Genomic DNA, 17,388 nt, shown 5'->3' with positions numbered 1-17,388 from the left:
GAACAGGCACAGGAAAAGTCCCAGGCCCAGGAACAGGGCCAGGAAAAGGCACAGGTCCACATCCAGGCCCAGGTCCTTGCCCATGAACAGGCCCAGGAAAAGGCACAGATCCAGGTCCAGGTCCAGGTCCAGGTCCAGGCCCAGGCCCAGGTCCATGCCCATGAACAGGCCCAGGACCAGGAACAGGAACAGGACCAAGCCCAGAAACTGGCCCAGGAACAGGCCCCAGTCCAGGCCCAGGAAAAGGCACAGATCCAGGTCAAGGCCCAGGTCCATGCCCATGAACAGGCCCAGGAAAAGGCACAGATCCAGGTCGAGGCTCGGGCCCATGCTCGTAAACAGGCCCAGGAACAGGGCCCAGTCCAGGCCCAGGAAAAGGCACAGATCCAGGTCAAGGCCCAGGTCCATGCCCATGAACAGGCCCAGGAAAAGGTCCAGGAACAGGCCCAAGTCCAGGCCCAGGAACAGGCCCACGAAAAGGCACAGATCCAGGTCAAGGCCCAGGTCCATGCCCATGAACAGGCCCAGGAACAGGCCCAAGTCCAGGCCCAGGAGCCTGCCTCTCCTCCTGCCTCCTCCAGTGGCAGGAGGAGAGGACCGGTCTCCTCAGGGCCAAAATTGACAACCAGCAGGCCCTGGAGGAGAAAGACCAAGAGTGGGCAAAGACAAAAAGCTTGATGATGGATAAGATTGCTGTTCTGGAGAGGGACATCAATGAGCTTTTGGAGAAGAAGCAGAAGAAAAAGAAGCGTAGCTTGCTGTGTAGACTCGCTGATACCCTTACTCCGAAACGCAAGGAGAAAAAGAAGAACAAGGAGGACAAGATGGAGTCGACTTCCAACGAAGACTCCTCCAATTCTTCAATGTGAGCACATTGACACCTGTGCTCACACGCACACACAATCACGCATCCATTTCCAACCCCCCACCCCCTCACATCCCCCACTCACTGTCAACACACACACACACACACACACACACACACACAGAACCCCCCTACATCCATTTTCAACCACCCCCTTACATCCCCCAAATTCCCACAAACGCTTTGCCTTGTATTTTTCCTCAATAAAAGATATCAACACTGATATCTAAAATAATGTGCTGCCTGTATAGTTGTATTTCTGTAGAGATTTGTAAGTTCCACTACAGTCAATAGTGTATGCGTAACTAGACTATCAATTGTTTGTGTGGTTTTTCTATTTAAATGCTGTTAAAAACAGGGCCTTCTCTTCTCTCTCTCCTAAACGATCAAACTCAGAAATGGAAATGGAGCTTCCATGTTACTCTACATTTATCTTATCATGGAGTCACATTGTGACCTTGGAATTTAAAGGTTCCAGTTGACATTTTAGTCCAAAATAATTTACTCATATAATGGAGCTCTAAAAGAAGTGTTAATATATTGTTCAAGTTTTATGTAGATGGGTATATTAACTTTGCAATACGGGGGGTGATGTTCGAAAATGTGACTCTGACACAGCCCATAATTACAACCAATAGAAAATAATGAGAAAAAACATGGAGTAAATGTAAATTCTTCAATTGTCAACATTATAAGCAACTATACTTTTCTTCCTCTACAACCTGCCTAGAATACAGACAGTCATGGAATTCTGGACAAAATGGTATCTAACAATAAAAATATTCTCAGATTTGGGTCCGAGAGAAAAAATCAAATCCAATGGGGGTCCGTGGCCCTAATGTGGACTGAATTAGGGGTGCTTGATATGAAAAAGGTTGAGAATCACTGAATTAAGTGATGAATTTTTAAACACAAGGCCCAGATTGAAAATAACCAGAATTATCCATAATGTTTCCAAGCATCACTATCTACTGTATGTTTATAAAAAATTTAGGCTACTAACATTACCTCTTGGTTTTTATCTTCAGGTACTGCATTCATGTTTGCCATTCAGTTTGGTCAGACATACTTTTTTTGGTCACATTAAAAGATCCCGGTTTTCTCTTTGCTTCCCGTTGCTTGAAGGCATGTTTCTTGGAACACAGGAGCATAGTTTTGAACAAAAAACAACAACAACAAAAAAAACAATGCGGTGGCTTGATGGTCCCACCTCTAACATGCCCATCAGTCAATCATAACTAAGGATTTGGGGGTGGCACCTGGGGTGGCCAGTCAGATTTCAGGGGTGGCCCTTGCCACCCCAGGCCACCCCCTAGACACGCCCCTGTACATAGGGAATCACGCTAGGCAAGTGTACTATCACTGTTGATATTTCATGATCTTTTTTCAATCATGCCACAATTTAAAGGGGCATGAACTAATCTCTAACTTTTATTGACCTGCAACAACGGGAATTGCAACAACATCAACAGGTCTCTGGCATAACACAATTAACATAAATAAATAAAGCCACGTTTTCACAGTAAAGATGAGTAAGCTATATAATTAGAGCAGAGGTAGGGCAGACAGCTGATGTCATTGCAGTTTCTACTAGCAGCCAATAGAGGTCATAGATTACTTAAAGACAACAAAATAGCCCTGTTTTAGAAGTACAATGTTTCCCACTAAACTCCAAAAGAAAATTGGGCAGTAGGAACCTCACTGCTGAAGTGATGCAGTATAACTTGAGGCCTGGTCATAACTAAGTAAGTAAAACTTTATTTATATAGCACTTTTCAGACGAGAGGTCACAAAGTGCTTCACATGATAAAAAACAAACAATATAAATAAAATAAATAAAAGAGCATACAACATTCAGGTGATGCAGTACAGTACCAGCTAAAAGGTACTTCAATGCAGATTAGAGCAGCACCAGTAAGCACAAAAAAAATACACAGGTAAAAATCAGCAATAAAATGTAAGAAGGCAGACCAAAATACAAATGGTAAAAGGAACACAGGGAGCAATAAAAATGGGATGACCCGTACATTAAAACAAGGCTTAAAACAGTGCAAGCAAACATTTACCTGCCTCAACAATAAAGGAGTAAACTATAAGCCAGGTAAAAAGATGAGTTTAAGCGTTTTTTAAAACAGTCGACTGAATTAGCTGTGCGAATGGAGGTAGGTAAGCAGTTCCATAATCCGGGAGCCAAAACAGAGTAGCATTTTGGACCAATTGCAGCCGAGCAATGGTGGTCTGGTTGAGGCAGGTAAAAAGTACATTATAGTAATTGATGCAAGACAACACAAGGGCATGAATTAGTATTTCCAGCTCCTGGAAAGGCACAGCAGATCTAATTTTGGCAATATTTCGTAAATGAAAGAAACAGGTGTGGATCACAGATTTGACATGTGTGTCAAATTTACAATGGGGGTCAAAGGTCACACCTAAATTTATATTAATTCCGAGAGGACCAAGGCACTGACTAAGCAGCTGTGATGGGTGATTCAGCCCCAAAAGTGTGCAGTGACCTTTGGCTGGCACAGCTGCTCAGCGAACTGTTGAACATTTATGAAGTCACACGGTCACATGTCTTTATTCCACACTGTGTCAAAACACTGCTGGGCAAAATATTTCCTACAGCTGCAAACATCTGTTGACCTGCCAGCTTCTTAATCTGTTAACATTTATTTATGTTTCATTTATTTATTTGTTGAATCATCCTGAATATTTTTTTTTGCTGTAATTATTTATACATGCTTTCTTTCTGTTCTGTTCTTAACTCAAATCCTTTTCTTTGCTGCTGCAATGACCCAGTTTCCCCACAGGGATCACTAAAGTTTCATCTAATCTTGAAATCCCATTGATCTGATCAATGGATCACAAACTTATTGCAATTAATAGACAGTGAAACCTATTAAGTCTCAACTTTTAACTTCCTCCTGTAACAAAATAATGGGATGGTTTTATGAAATCGAAGTAAAACCAACTGAGACTTTGCAAATCCCCTCATTAATCCTTTCACAAGGGTTGAAATTATTTTTAATCCAGTGTAAAATTAACTTTGCAGGTTTTCACACCGCTGTTCTCCCACATGTACAAAAGCTGTTTTTTGGGATAGTATGACAGCATAGCCAGGATGCCATTAGCTGGCCTTAAATCAAAACTTGCATCAAAAGAGTTCTCTTTCTTCAAATCAAAGGCATATGTAACTCTTCTGTCTCTGTCATCAGTGATATACAGTACCCCGCATGCAATGAAGCCATTTCCAGCTTTCATGGTAGGGTAGGCAGTGTTAATGACAGACACCACAGAAAATGTCTCATGATTTAGCTTAGCAACCATTACAGTGTCATCAGAGTTTGATGCAAAGATGACCCACAGTCCATTTTCATCCGCAGCAAACTTGAAATATGTCTTTGAGTTGTGGAAAAGATAAGCCAGGTTATGGTATCTGGTGTTCTCCATTATCAGAGTGTTTGTCCTCCTGGTCCCTAGGTCAAACCTGTGAAATCAAAACATTGATAATGAGTACATTTATAAGCTGCGTGTACAAAGTCTTATGTTATATGTGCAACACAAGCACTTACTTTAAAAGTTTGCTTGTTCCTGCTCTGTGGAAGTAAAAGGCCCCGTTGTAGATGATGTGACCACAACCCTGGTAGAACTTCTTGATGTCTATGCTCTTCTTGCTGGTATTCAGAGAGGCAGAAATGTTCTTGTATTCCACCATAACTCGACCTGGGCCGGGAAAAGTTTATATGTTAAATCCACAAAGAGTCACTCAATTCTGTTGAAGAAGGGCTGATGTGCATTTGCTCTGCAGGACACCTGAGAAATGCTCCGCCAGCCAGGATCGGTCTTCGTTCAGCCGGGCTGCGTCTGCCATCCAGGCTCCAAACGTACTTTCCATTTTGGTGACTTTCTCAAAACATGTTATAGTTTTGATAATGCATTCTAGATGGATAGAAACAACTTCTTCAGTATTTGAATGAATGTTTCGGTGCATAGATAGATAGATCTGGTACTACGTATTTTCTTACCAGGTTTTGTCCAGCTCTCTGTCTCATTCAACATGTCATTGTTCTGGAGTGGATAAGATAAGGCTAAAGCAATAATGAGAAAATGGCAAATTCATATTTTCACTGTTACAGAGCTCTAAATAAAAACTTTGTTGTTCACTTCAACTATTACCATCAAGGACAGTCAGTTTATTGATCCAGCCTTGGACTAACTGGACTTTTTTTTTGGATGGTTGTTCTATCTACAGCCAATGTAATACGTAAACAGTACAATATATTATTATTATTATTATGGAAAGTGCATCTAAATCACACCATTTGTAATGTATTTCAATAAATCTAGGAATAAAGGAAATATTTGAATCTGCATATTTATTGAAGACAGTGGATGGTTTTTCAGGGGAGAGAAAAACTATTGAAATGAAACACAAATGTGAATTAATCAATACTGATACAAAATATACAGATGGTATTTTCTTACCACTTTTCATGTGTGTGTCAATAATGTTTTCACTGTCAGTTCCATTGAAGGTGTCACTGTTTTGGACCGGATATGCAGACGGTGAGGCTATATAGAAGAAAGATGCAGCTGAACTGAATGGAGAATGATGTTATATAATTTTCACAGATTCTATAGATGTTGTGGTGCAGCACCTTTCAGTAACCAAGCCTAAACTAGATCCTACACAGGCACTTCTGTTTTATTTTTAACTTTGTTTTTTAAGTCATAAACATAATATTATGTAGGCTATTGAACCAGGTCATATTGTTACATTCCTAGCTCATATCAAACAAGGCTATGGGGTTAAAGTGCGTACTGAAATGACTGTGGAATAAAAAATGTTCAATAAAGAGAAATCATCCCACCACTCAAAATGGCCGCCTACCAGATTCCATATTTGTGTGTAGAAGTTCAGAAGTTTGAAGTTTCTCAGAGTGAGTCACATTCCAGACATCAGCGGTGTGATCAGCTGGATATGGTGATGATGATGATGATGATGATGATGATGATGATGATGGTGATGGTGACTCTGTGGAAAGAAAGATGAGGTTCAGGTAGGTGGGACTGTACAGACATCAGACATTGAGAATGAAAAATTTTGCAAATACCGTTGAAGAGGTATTGAATCCCTAAATCACAAGCAGTCTATATTCCAAATGATGAATTCACATTATATGTTGTGATATGCTTTATATTTAAATTCTACCAAAAAACTAAATATCTAGGACTTTTCAATGCAATATGGTTTTAATAGGATGAGTTTGATTTCTATAATCAGTTTCAACTTGAATAAATTCAATCATTCCATACAAATTCAGAAAACAGAATTTAAATTCAGTCGTCTGGTGGAACAAATCTCATCACTTTCAATCCAAGTCATTTACACAAACATAAGATCTCTTGTTAAGACTTTAGAAACCTTTTCAAGTCATCAAAGTACAAGTCAAAGTCAAATCCCAAGTCATCAGAACCCAAGTCAAGTCTCAAGCAATTAAAACTGTGACTCGAGTCTGACTCAAGTCCAAGTAATGTGACTCGAGTCCCCACCTCTGTGTTATATGTTTTATTTAAATTCTAAATGATTTCCTACCAGTCATGTTAATTGGCGAGTTGCTAATATTTTCTGTGTTGGTTTCATTCAAGGTGTCACTGGTCAGTCAATAAGTTATAATTTTCGCAAAACGATTTCACGCCAACATAACAAGACATTGTCCTCTTTTATCAATTTAATCCATTTTTATATCAAACAAGAAACAAGTAACAAAGCCTAAACCTGATCCCACGCAGACACCTTGATTTTATTTTTAACTGTGTTTTTTATGTCATAAACATAATATTATGTAGGCTAGTGAACCAGGTCATGAGTTGATATAGGTCATATTAAACAAGGCTATGGGGTTAAAGAGCGTACTGAAACTACTGTGGAATGAAAATGTTCAATAAAATCAATAAAGAGAAATCATCCCACCACTCAAAATGGCCGCCTACCAGATTCCATATTTGTGTGTAGAAGTTCAGAAGTTTGAAGTTTCTGAGTCACATTCCAGACATCAGCGGTGTGATCAGCTGGATATGGTGATGGTGATGATGATGATGGTGATGGTGATGGTGATGGTGATGATGATGGTGATGGTGATGGTGATAGTGATGATGATGATGGTGACTCTGTGGAAAGAAAGATGAGGTTCACGTAGGTGGGACTGTACAGACATCAGACATATTGAGAATCAAAAATTATGCAAATACCTTTGAAGAGGTATTTGAATCCCTAAATCACAAGCAGTCTATATTCCAAATGATGAATTTACATTATATGTTGTGATATGTTTTATTTAAATTCTAAATGATTTCCTACCAGTCATGTTAATTGGTGAGTTGCTAATATTTTCTGTGTTGGTTTCATTCAAGGTGTCACTGGTCAGTCAATAAGTTATAATTTTCTCAAATATCACAATTTCATGCCAACATAAGAAACTGTCCTCTTTTATCCATTCAATCTCTTATATCAAACAAGAAACAAGTAACCAAGCCTAAACCTGATCCTACACAGGCACTTTTGTTTTATTTTTAACTTTGTTTTTTAAGTCATAAACATAATATTATGTAGGCTATTGAACCAGGTCATATTGTTACATTCCTAGCTCATATTAAACAAGGCTATGGGATTAAAGAGCGTACTGAAACTACTGTGGAATAAACATTTTTCAATAAAATCAATAAAGAGAAATCATCCCACCACTCAAAATGGCCGCCTACCAGATTCCATATTTGTGTGTAGAAGTTCAGAAGTTTGAAGTTTCTCAGAGTGAGTCACATTCCAGACATCAGCGGTGTGATCAGCTGGATATGGTGATGATGATGGTGATGATGATGATGATGATGATGGTGATGGTGATGATGATGGTGATGGTGATAGTGATGATGGTGATGGTGACTCTGTGGAAAGAAAGATGAGGTTCAGGTAGGTGGGACTGTACAGACATCAGACATATTGAGAATAAAAAATTATGCAAATACCTTTGAAGAGGTATTTGAATCCCTAAATCACAAGCAGTCTATATTCCAAATGATGAATTCACATTATATGTTGTGATATGCTTTATATTTAAATTCTACCAGTCATGTTAATTGGCGAGTTGCTAATATTTTCTTTGTTGGTTTCATTCAAGGTGTCACTGGTCAGTCAATAAGTTATAATTTTCGCAAATATCACAATTTCATGTCAACATAACAAGACATTGTCCTCTTTTATCCATTTAATCCATTTTTATATCAAACAAGAAACAAGTAACCAAGCCTAAACCTGATCCTACGCAGGCACTTCTGTTTTTTTAACTTTAGTCATAAACATAATATGTATGTATTATGTAGGATGGTAGGAAATAATTTAGAATTACTGTGGAATAAAAAAATTTCAATAAATGTTCAATAAAATCAATGAAGAGAAATCATCCCACCACTCAAAATGGCCGCCTACCAGATTCCATATTTGTGTGTAGAAGATCAGAAGTTTGAAGTTTATCAGAGTGAGTCACATTCCAGACATCAGCGGCGTCATCGGCTGGATATGGTGATGGCGATGGTGATGATGATGGTGATGATGGTGATGATGATGGTGATGATGATGATGATGATGGTGATGGTGACTCTGTGGAAAGAAAGATGAGGTTCAGGTAGGTGGGACTGGGACCCTAAATCACAAGCAGTCTATATTCCAAATCATTATATGTTGTTATATGTTTCATTTAAATAATAAATGATTTCCTACCAGTCATGTTAATCGGCGAGCTGCTAATATTTTCTGTGTTGGTTTCATTCAAGGTGTCCGCCAGGAGAGGGTGAGATGAAGCTGAGAAGAAACAGAAATGTAACTTATGTGAACTTTTTTGACTTAATTATGATATCAATAATGAATGATATCAAAATGCATATGGAAGTTAAATCATTTAACCAATATACAATCAACACAATTTTGATTTTATGGAAGGACTGAGATAATTTTGAAATTTGACTGATAAAGGGTCATTGCTTTTGAATGAGTTATAATTAGGTATCTGGTAGTAAATATGAAACATGTTGATTCACCATCAACTGAGGAATCTAGAGGAAGGTTCCTACCCACAGGCATGTTGGTCTGATGGATGTGTGCTCTGATGGTCCTGTTTCTCATTTCCTCTGAGGGCCCAGAGGGACTGGGCGGGCCGGGCGGTCCAGGAGGCCCGGGCGGGCCTGCAGGACCAGGTGGACCCCTCGGACCAGGAGGACCTTCAAACACAGAGACAACTCACACATGGTAGACTGAGCTGCTGAACCACACTGATCAATCACACAGGGTCGTCAAAATTAGTAAATTATCAGGAGGTAGGGCTAATCTGGGCTAATAGGTGGATTAAGATGTGAATATACTCACACCTATGAACACTGATTTGTGACAATTAAAAAATTCAGCTGAAAATAAAAAAGAAAAGCATCTATGTATACTCAATCATAAACAATTAAAGTGTTGTTTCATAATGGAGTGAATAGTAGAGCGAGTCTGACTGACTGACTGACTGAGCTTGATAGCGCTGTGAGGCTGTGATGTCACCTCCCTGTCAATCATGTCATTCTTGTCAGGTAGGGCACACAGTCATCTCTTACCCTCAGTGAGAACATCGTTGGAGGTGTCGCCTTTCTGTCCCGGCGGCCCAGCGTCTCCTTTAGGTCCCGGCTCTCCCCTTTCACCAGGGGCTCCTGGACAGTTAAGGCATCAACAGAAGTTAACCACCAATCCAAAGAACTGAGTTGATTTAGGTGTTAAAATGGAAATCCAACCTAAACAGGATTCCCATATGTCAATCCTATGATTTTGAAGAGATGAGCTTAGATTTGTGCACATGATGTAACTTTCTCTCAATGCTAAATACAACGGAGCCAAGCGGTGACGTCATCGAGAGACACTGAGATGACCCAATGAATGAGGCATGAATGAATGACACATAGGCCTCGGAAATCAATCTCCCATTTATTGCCAATGGAGCAACCATAGAAAGTGTCTCTTGGTGGCAAAACTGATTACTATGTGTGTGTGTGTGTGTGTGTGTGTGTGTGTGTGTGTGTGTGTGTGTATGTATGTGTTTCAGAAGAGTTGTTACGAAACAGGTTGAATAGTCCGAGGTTGTTGGATTTATGTGTGAATTCTGTTTCAGGGTGGATTTGTCTCTTCTAGTGTTTACTTCTACACAGGTGTTGTCTACAGGTGTATCCTATCAAAGCTCTACTACACAGTCCCAGGGTAACAGCTCTTACCCTTTTTTCCTCGTCTGCCCTCCAGTCCAGGCGCTCCCTGTGGTCCTGGTAACCCGCCTTGCCCACGCAAACCTAAGCAATAGTGTTGTGGGTGTAGTAAACATATTCCACACTAACTTTAGGTAGATGATAAGTCAATTAAAATGTCTGGTTTTACCTGGAGGTCCTGGCGGGCCTGTAATGAGAGAAATATTGAGGAATATTTTACACAAAGCATATCAATGAAGCACGAAGGACAGTTATCAGCACACAGAGCATATTTATAATGATAATATTTTAAATGTACCTGTTAAACAAATCCCTCTGGAGCTGTTGCATAGATCTACAAAGACTTTGAGCTGAAATAAAGCAAAACAGAGACACAAAGTCAGGTGAATTGGAAATTTAATCACTTACCGATTAACCAAGAGAATGCGATTAATATTAGTTTCCACTGTTATGCTGGTGATACCCAGCTCTACCTGTCTGTAGACCCAAGTGAAATGTGAAGCAACTTTCCATTTGACATTAATGTTTTTTTGCATATTTGGAATTGGAAGTCTGTTTCTTACATTAACCAGTAAGTCTGAAGTTACTATTACTGGGCCAACTGTTAGCGCTCCAAAACTGTAGTAAACCGCTTTCAGTTTCAATCTACATCTGGACAAACATGTTAAGGCAGGTGTGCAGTACAACTAGAGGAGCCTTTCCAAAATTAGAATTTGTCTTTTAATCACCTGGAAAAACCTGGAAATCCACTTCTTTAGGCTTGCTTTTACTTGAACAAATAGCTATTACTGTTATAATTATTCTGTGCATTTCCTTTTCTTTTTTTCTTTATTTAATCCTCAGGTTTTTAAAAGCATTTTGTTTGTAACCTAAACATGATTCCCATATGTCAATCCTATGAGCAGTTTGTAACTCTGTTGGTCTAATACTTGTATCACTGATAACTGTGTTGGCCTCCTTCTCAAAAGACTGGGCAGGAGCCTCTGAAGCGATGCCAGTTCCCAGAGGACGTGAGTGTGGCAGAGGGAGGACCAGGCAGCAGCCACGCTCCACTGCTCATGCTGCTTCCCCAGGAAACACTCAGTGGAAAAACAGACCAGAGCCCTTCTTAATCACTGCAGCAGATTCTTGGATTTCAGAGTATTATTCTTTGCATCAAATGGACATTTTTTTCTGATCCAAAACGGGGAAAGACAGGAAATGTTTCTTTAAAAGATGAGAGTGAAAATACGTCATGTCGTGTTCTCTCTCACAATGACAGTGATCACAAATTCACGCATTTCTTTTTCCACATTTACAGGGTTGCATAATAAATCATTTCTGAAATTCAGACAAACAGCCACCACTTTAGAACACTTTGAGCCTATTATGAAGCGGATTAGTATCTTACAGGGACCATGGAGTACGTCATCATCATCAGCATGTCCTTCTCCTCTTTGCCATGGCTGTGTATTGGTTCTCCACCCCGGCTCCTTCTGCTGCGGTGGAGCTTCGCCTCCGGCCGCCCTGCCTCTCCCGGCTCGGCGGTCCCGAGGGTTCCCGCCCGCAGCCCGCAGCTCAGTGACAGCACCTGCACCCGGGCGTCCAGCCTGACGAGCTCGCCTGTCACCTCCCCGTGCTGAACCAGCAGGAACACCAAGCCGGCGGAGCTCAGGACCAGCAGCGCACACATCCCCACCAGCAGCGCCACCAGAGCCCGCGGAAGAACGACGCTACTCCCCTCCTTCATGCTTGTTCCCCTTTTCCCCCGGTCCTCCAGCGCAGAGTGATCCAGACTCTCTGACATTCACAAGTACATACAGCAGATATCTGAACGCATGCCAACACATGAGACAGACGGGGAAAGTACGGCGGCGGAAATGACACTGGAGCTGCTGGGAGAAAAAAACATGTCAAAATAAGTCTGTAACCACAGGGGAAAAACGCATGATGCATTGCGCAACTGCAAGCATCTGGAAAACAGTTAAAATCTGCAGGCTTATACTTGATTTATAAGCAGCAAGTGTACATATTTCTAGAGTGACATACAGTGTCATGCATAGTGCATTCTCATCATTCTGCTGCTGTTTCTCCCAGTTTTGATGCCAGTCCATCCTACTCCAAATTATACAAAAGTGGAATAAAAAAAAAATGAACAAGGGAAACATTCTTTGGATCCACAAGAGAGCTTTCAGAGCAGTTTCAATAAAAGACAGTGTGTGTGTGTGTGTGTGTGTGTGTGTGTGTCTATAAAACTCCCTTTTCATAAATGGGTTTTCATGTTTTTCACTTATTTCAGTATCTATCTCCAACTAAAGAATTATGATCATCGTATAGATTTTTTCCATGAGCATTGGTGCTATAGTAAGAACATTAATGTGTCTTCAATTCCAAAAAGCCCTCATCGTTGGGGCTTAGTCTCCATGACAACTAGGAGAGAAAGTTTTCTGACCAACTTGTACTTTGGGATAAAAGTCCTGAGGCTCAATATCTTGATCAACGACATACCAGCTATTCATAGGTAGTGAACTTGAACAATGTCTGCATGAACACGGCTTTCCCCTCCAATTTTACTTGCATGCTTTACTTTCAAGTTGTCTAATGCTGATAATCACATAGACAGCGTGTTAAATCATTCACATGTCACATCTCCTGTTTCATGCCCTTGTTCCTCTCTATGTGAATGGCGGCTGGGTAAAACCCTGCTCCCTTTGACTTGGGTCAGCCTGACCTCGCTGACTAATTTCCTCCTGAAAAGGCTCTTAGTTGATGAATTGGACAGTGGGGTTTCTTTGTTTCGAACGACACTAAAGGTGAAGTAAGCCTGCCTCAAAAAAATGAAACACAAGAACAACTGATGAAAGACGAAAGTGTTTTTGTTCATTTTGGAGCTGCTCTCTGGTTCAGATGTGCCCCATTGTCCCGCCTTTGAGTCTGCTGTACAATGTTCTGCCATTTAGTGGTACTTGTAACCCCCAAGTGGTGGTGTTTCCAAGCAACCAGTAAAATGAAAGCTTAACCAAGGATTTATAAACACTTGAATCACTGTGATTTATTTGGCAGAAGAATGCTGCACATCTTTAAAACCAGTGGAGGAAGCAGTACATTTCCAAAGTGCCACACAAATTGCGCTCTAGCTGCTCAGGAGAAGTAAAGGACGAGAAAAGTGAGTATCACTCTTTGATAATTTGTCAATGAGGAATTAAACATTGCTTAGAATAGTAAAGATATTACTAGCAAAGATATTAATTTTGTTTATAAAGATGTAGAATTAATTAAAAAAAATATATACATAATAGCTTGGGAGAATCTTGTGAGTATGATAAAGTTGTAATAACATTAAAGGATCAAGGAAGAATCTGTCTGCCGCCCGCAGGTTTACAGTAGTGATCTTAGATGTGGAATTTAATTACTAAACCTTTATCAGACAGCTGCCTCAGTAAAACAAACAGGTCATCGTGAAAAGCTTTATGTGGGTGTGTTTTGGTTTTTTAAGTGCCAGCACTATGTTACATCCCAGTGCTGAAGGACAAGAGCATTAAGAGGGATCAAAAGGCAAGGCTGTCCAGAGTTTAAAGTCACACTGGAATGAAAAATGACTTTTTTGCCTTTTTAGCTCATTCTAACCATCATACCATACACCTATTTGACAATTTCTACCAAAAAAAAGTCATTATTCTGTTTTATTTTATATCAAAGAAACTCGCATGGACCTAAGTGTGCATAAGTTTTGCTCCTCCACTTTGATTTATTTTGGCCTCTATCACCTTCGCAAAGATAGTAGTCGAGTGTGCAGTGATCTTTCTATAGATTGTATTTTATATCAAAATCTCATTAATTTTACTTCCTGGAAAACAGAAAATCTTCAGAGGTGACCTCATCGTGTACCAGGAGGCGTACATAAAAACTTCCAACCAATAAAAGCATCACAGATTTTTGAACAATCTGCCCCTCCGCCCTTCCCATCAATAAAACGTTCTCTTCCCAACTGATATCCCATTGGTTTACACTTTTGAATGATCCTTTCCCGCGTTATGTCGTGGCTCAATATCCCATTTCAACATGTAATAAATCACATTAAGGAAGAAAGACACTGACAACAGTGACTTTAAGGTTCCTCTCCTATTTTGTTAGGGGTTTTGAGGTGAGACTGATTCACCTGCTGGCTGAAGGAGGGGCAAACTCTATGGGCGCAGGTCCAGCTCTGTGTGTGTGTGTGTGTGTGTGTGTGGGCAGATGACGCAGTGTTGTCGCTCAGGTGTATTTCAGACCAGGGGATGCTGCCTGTGGAGACACTCACCATGAGCCCTGTCACAGTCGAGTCTGGAGTCACTGCCCTGCTGCTGCTGCTGCTCTGCCTCCTGCTCTTCACCTGGAGCAGAACCAGCCGGTCACACACACCAGGTAACAGCCTCCAGCTTCTACTCCTTGTTGAAAATCAACATAAGGTAAGATGAAACTTTACTGAAATTAGATGTGGGCAGGTGACATAGACATAGGAATCACCTGTGAATAGACGGTTTTAAGTGTCAGAGGTAGGGTTTTCTCTTTAAAGTGTTTTGTACCTTGCATGGTAATTGCATTTTTTTTTACATTCAGGACAGGGACAAGGCCCAAAGCAAAATTTTTCTTGAACCGGATACTTGAACCGGATCTTCTAGTTTAAGGGTGGCCTTCGTAATCATTAAACCACCCTGCTGCCCTAAATTATCAGCTGTTTCTCTCTACTTGTCCCATCTCTGCCAGGTCCGTCCTTCTGCGCAGGACTTGGCCCTATTCTCACCTACGCCAGGTTCATCTGGACTGGGATAGGAACAGCGAGCAACTACTACAACAACAAATATGGCAGCATTGTCCGCGTCTGGATTAACGGCGAGGAAACGCTCATTCTCAGCAAGCAAGTCCTCTCTACACGCCACTCATTTTTCAGCAGCTGCAGCTCATGCAGTGAATCAGGAATCAGAGATACGCTGAAGCTAAAGCCAGGCTTCTCTTGTAGGTCGTCTGCAGTGTATCATGTCCTGAAGAGCACCCGCTACATTGCCAGGTTTGGGAGCAAAAAAGGGCTGGAGTGTATTGGGATGGAAGGGAGAGGTATCATTTTCAACAGCGATGTCCCACTCTGGAAAAAAGTGAGAACACATTTTGCTAAAGGTGAGCAATCATCTTAGACAGACAGACAGATAGATATAGATCCAGAATTTCCTTAGGGATCAATCAAGTATCTATCTATCTATCTATCTATCTATCTATCGCACATATCAGTAGTACAAAGATTAAGTCTGAGTATTGTGGTGTCTCAATCTCCATTTACTTTTCTTACATACCATGTTTTATTTCACATCTCTCTACACATTTCTACTTGTAGAGACTAATCCAACTTCTACTTTGAAACTATCAAAAATAATCAAATCAAATGCTTTTATGCAAAAAAAAACAACCTAAAAATTAAAACAAAGGCATGTAAATTAAAGTCTGACAGTGACTGAAATGCTGCCTCTGCATTGCACTGTTTTGACCATGGTATCTGAAACACTTGGTTATTGTTATTTGGTATGACAGCTCTCACAGGACCGGGTCTGCAGAGGACACAGGGAATCTGTGTGAGCTGCACAGCCAAACACCTGGACCGGCTGCAGGACATGACCGGCCCGTCCGGCCATGTGGACGCTCTCAACCTGCTGAGGGCCATAGTGGTGGACATCTCTAACAGGCTGTTCCTCGGGGTGCCTCTCAATGGTCAGTTGGGTGTTCACTCTCCCTACTCATACAGTGTTATTTTCTGCTGGTAAATAAATGATGCAGCTTTCTGTTTCTATTTTTTTTTTTGTTCCTCATAACTCAGCAAAGGACCTGCTAATGAAGATCCAAAACTACTTTGAGACCTGGCAAACAGTTCTGATCAAGCCTGATATATTTTTCAAAATTGGATGGTTGTACAATAAGCATAAGAGAGCAGCGTAAGACCCTCACACACTACAGTAATTCAACATCTGCCGTATGATTTCTACTAACTAATCTGTTGCTTTTTGTGCCAAATAGCCAAGAGCTACAGGATGCAATGGAAAGCCTTGTTGAAATTAAAAGAAAGGCCATTACTGAATCTGAGAAGCTGGATGATGATCTTGACTTTGCATCGGAGCTCATCTTTGCCCAGGTCCGTCTCTTCTGATGAGTCTATACTATCTGTGTCAAAGGGTGACCATCCTGAGGTTGTTCTGCATGTGTTGTGTCGTGTTGTGTATGTGTTCGCTCTACAGAACCACGGAGAGCTTTCAGGCGAGAACGTCAGGCAGTGTGTGTTGGAGATGGTGATTGCGGCGCCCGACACTCTGTCCATTAGCCTGTTCTTCATGCTCATGCTGCTGAAACAAAACCCTGAAGTAGAGCTGAGGATAGTGGAGGAGATGAACACTCTCTTGGGTGACAGATTTACAACCTCAGTTTAACTCTATGGCATGTGAAAATCTAACTATTCTAACAATCCCTCGTTGTATTCTCATTACCAGGCGATAAAGACGCAGAAAACGTTGATTATCAGAACCTTAAAGTGCTGGAGAGCTTCATCAACGAGTCTTTGAGGTTCCATCCTGTGGTCGATTTCACGATGCGAAAAGCTCTTGACGATGACAACATCGAGGGCACAGAAGTGAGGAAAGGAACCAACATTATCCTCAACATGGGTCTTATGCACAAGACTGAATTCTTCTCAAAACCCAATGAATTCAGCCTGGAGAACTTTGACAAAACAGTAAGTTTGGTGGATGTTGTGCAAGAACTTATGAGTCGGGGAAAAAAGAAAAAACAAGGTCATTCTTTACCTCCTCTCTCTGGCAGGTGCCCAGTCGTTTCTTCCAGCCTTTCGGTTGCGGGCCTCGTTCCTGCGTGGGCAAGCACATCGCCATGGTGATGATGAAGGCCATCTTGGTCACTCTGCTGTCTCGCTACACGGTGTGTCCTCGGCACGGCTGCACCCTCAGCAGCATCCGGCAGACCAACAACCTGTCGCAGCAGCCGGTGGAGGACGAACACAGCCTGGCCATGCGCTTCATCCCGAGAACGACACCGCCTCAACACACTCAGCACTGAGAGGCGAAGCCAGCGTTAGATTTTTGACAAAGAATTACCTATAGGTATTGTCTATGTTGAAGGGAGTAATTGGAGAAATCTACAGGTAACTGCCAAAATAAAGGAATAAAGGAAGGAGTTTTGGGACTTAGAGAGACGTGACACTGATACTGCATATGAAATTCAACCCTTTG

The 17,388-nt window shown here is 41.1% G+C and overlaps 2 protein-coding genes across 2 annotated transcripts; one reads left to right on the top strand and one right to left on the bottom strand.

Moving 5' to 3' along the window:
• Positions 1–3,851: 3,851 nt before the first annotated feature.
• On the bottom strand, positions 3,852–11,912 carry LOC139909516 (uncharacterized). The gene is made up of 16 exons (XM_078283207.1): positions 11,538–11,912; positions 10,446–10,497; positions 10,317–10,334; positions 10,160–10,231; positions 9,512–9,604; positions 8,990–9,136; positions 8,640–8,720; positions 8,349–8,519; positions 7,628–7,807; positions 6,860–7,036; positions 5,757–5,900; positions 5,351–5,437; positions 4,891–4,953; positions 4,679–4,804; positions 4,438–4,588; positions 3,852–4,352 (listed from the first exon to the last, which is right to left on the bottom strand). Exons 1-16 carry the CDS (start codon positions 11,874–11,876, stop codon positions 3,890–3,892), a joined length of 2,364 nt encoding a protein of 787 aa, XP_078139333.1. The 5' UTR covers positions 11,877–11,912; the 3' UTR covers positions 3,852–3,889.
• A 2,491-nt stretch (positions 11,913–14,403) lies between these two features.
• cyp19a1b (cytochrome P450, family 19, subfamily A, polypeptide 1b) lies at positions 14,404–17,215 on the top strand. The gene is made up of 9 exons (XM_071896656.2): positions 14,404–14,530; positions 14,873–15,023; positions 15,126–15,280; positions 15,689–15,865; positions 15,972–16,086; positions 16,169–16,283; positions 16,387–16,549; positions 16,636–16,877; positions 16,964–17,215. Exons 1-9 carry the CDS (start codon positions 14,404–14,406, stop codon positions 17,213–17,215), a joined length of 1,497 nt encoding a protein of 498 aa, XP_071752757.2.
• The last annotated feature ends 173 nt before the right edge of the window (positions 17,216–17,388 follow it).

Source organism: Centroberyx gerrardi, chromosome 4, assembly GCF_048128805.1.
Source record: "Centroberyx gerrardi isolate f3 chromosome 4, fCenGer3.hap1.cur.20231027, whole genome shotgun sequence".
In the NCBI taxonomy this organism is placed as follows: domain Eukaryota; kingdom Metazoa; phylum Chordata; class Actinopteri; order Beryciformes; family Berycidae; genus Centroberyx; species Centroberyx gerrardi.
The sequence above is the reverse complement of the archived record's forward strand: the minus strand, read 5'-3'. Positions and strand labels throughout refer to the sequence as shown.

What these genes read in the sequence shown, in the direction of transcription:
- LOC139909516 (XM_078283207.1), bottom strand. Translation starts at nt 11,876, where the DNA reads ATGAAGGAGGGGAGTAGCGTCGTTCTTCCGCGGGCTCTGGTGGCGCTG. An exon ending in GGGCAGACGAGGAAAAAAGG is followed by an intron (nt 9,605 to 10,159) that starts GTAAGAGCTGTT and finishes TTAACTGTCCAG; the next exon opens with GAGCCCCTGGTGAAAGGGGA. An exon ending in TCAGACCAACATGCCTGTGG is followed by an intron (nt 8,721 to 8,989) that starts GTAGGAACCTTC and finishes GTTTCTTCTCAG; the next exon opens with CTTCATCTCACCCTCTCCTG.
- cyp19a1b (XM_071896656.2), top strand. Translation starts at nt 14,404, where the DNA reads ATGCTGCCTGTGGAGACACTCACCATGAGCCCTGTCACAGTCGAGTCT. An exon ending in CGGAGCTCATCTTTGCCCAG is followed by an intron (nt 16,284 to 16,386) that starts GTCCGTCTCTTC and finishes TTCGCTCTACAG; the next exon opens with AACCACGGAGAGCTTTCAGG. An exon ending in TGGAGAACTTTGACAAAACA is followed by an intron (nt 16,878 to 16,963) that starts GTAAGTTTGGTG and finishes TCTCTCTGGCAG; the next exon opens with GTGCCCAGTCGTTTCTTCCA.